General features: G+C 47.1%; 1 protein-coding gene across 1 annotated transcript in view; it reads right to left on the reverse strand.

The window, feature by feature from the left end:
* The window catches only part of GATA5 (GATA binding protein 5), a 9,892-nt gene extending 9,438 nt beyond the window's left edge, over nt 1–454 (reverse strand). Inside the window, exon 1 of the mRNA XM_009326883.1 lies at nt 418–454. Within this exon, the coding sequence (XP_009325158.1) occupies nt 418–454 (37 nt within the window). The remainder of the gene's footprint in view (nt 1–417) is intronic.
* Between the last annotated feature and the right edge of the window lie 648 nt (nt 455–1,102).

Genomic DNA, 1,102 nt, shown 5'->3' on the forward strand with positions numbered 1-1,102 from the left:
CTCCGTCCCCGGTCCGTCTCTGCCCCGAGCGCGGCTCCGCGGCAAACGGGCAGCCCGGAGCAAAAGCGAGGGACCCCCCGACTGAGAGTCGGTCTTTTTCCTCCTGCGGCTTTTCTCTCTCTTTTTGAAATAAATTCATCCGTCTGGAATGTTATTTTCTTTCGAAGAAAAATACGCTCGGTTTTTTTTTTTTCATCTTCGATCGTATTAATAATGGTCCAACGGAAAGAAAAAGGAAAAAGAACAAAAATTAAAAAGGGCAAAATGGAAAGTAAAAACAAAATGTAAAGAGTAAAAAAAGAAAAAAGTTGCAATAATTCATTAAATGAAAAAAGAATAGTTTACGCTAAGGTTTACACTTTCAAGAGCAAAAATAAACGGCAGAGAGGACGGCGGCCACTATTCCGGATCCCAAACCACCGAATTCAAAGCGCAGAAGAGATTTCTGCGCCATCACTTCCCTCGGCAGGACCGGGGCGATCCCTTCCCGCACCACGCAACGGATTTTCCCAGACAAAGAGAAAATCCTGGAAAGAAACTGCTCCCGAGCACCTCCGGCGTGGGAGGAAACGCCGAGCCGGGGAGGCAGCTCGGCGGGGAGGGGGGCTGCTTCCCTGGTTTAACTTTGTTCTTGGGGTAAAGATAAGATAATTCGGTTCACCGCAGTAAAGATGATAACGCGGCTGAGATCTTGAAGTGGCTTTTAAAGGACTTTGCAAACCACCGCCGGAGGAGGATGGTGAAATACCCCCGGGGCTATAAACCCTGCGCACGGAGAGTCCTTTTAAATCAAGCCCAAAACTTTATTTGCTCGGGGCTTGGTTTAAAAGGACTCTCCGGTGTGGATGCAAACGAATTGAAGTGGGGTTTATTGTTCAACGCCTGAGTGCGTTTCAGTGTCTCTCCAAAGGCCGCAGAGCGATGCAGCTGCGGACCTGTTTGGGCGAAGGCGAATTAGGAGACCGAGAGTCTGTTCAAATATAAACTAATTTACCACAATAAATTACTTAAAAGGGAGGGAGCTATAAATCTGCCCCGCTAATTTAAACACAAGGGTAAGTATTGAAACACAGGCACAAAGTCGATATTGTGGGAAGGAGAT

This window comes from Pygoscelis adeliae, unplaced genomic scaffold (assembly GCF_000699105.1).
Source record: "Pygoscelis adeliae isolate BGI_AS28 unplaced genomic scaffold, ASM69910v1 Scaffold286, whole genome shotgun sequence".
In the NCBI taxonomy this organism is placed as follows: domain Eukaryota; kingdom Metazoa; phylum Chordata; class Aves; order Sphenisciformes; family Spheniscidae; genus Pygoscelis; species Pygoscelis adeliae.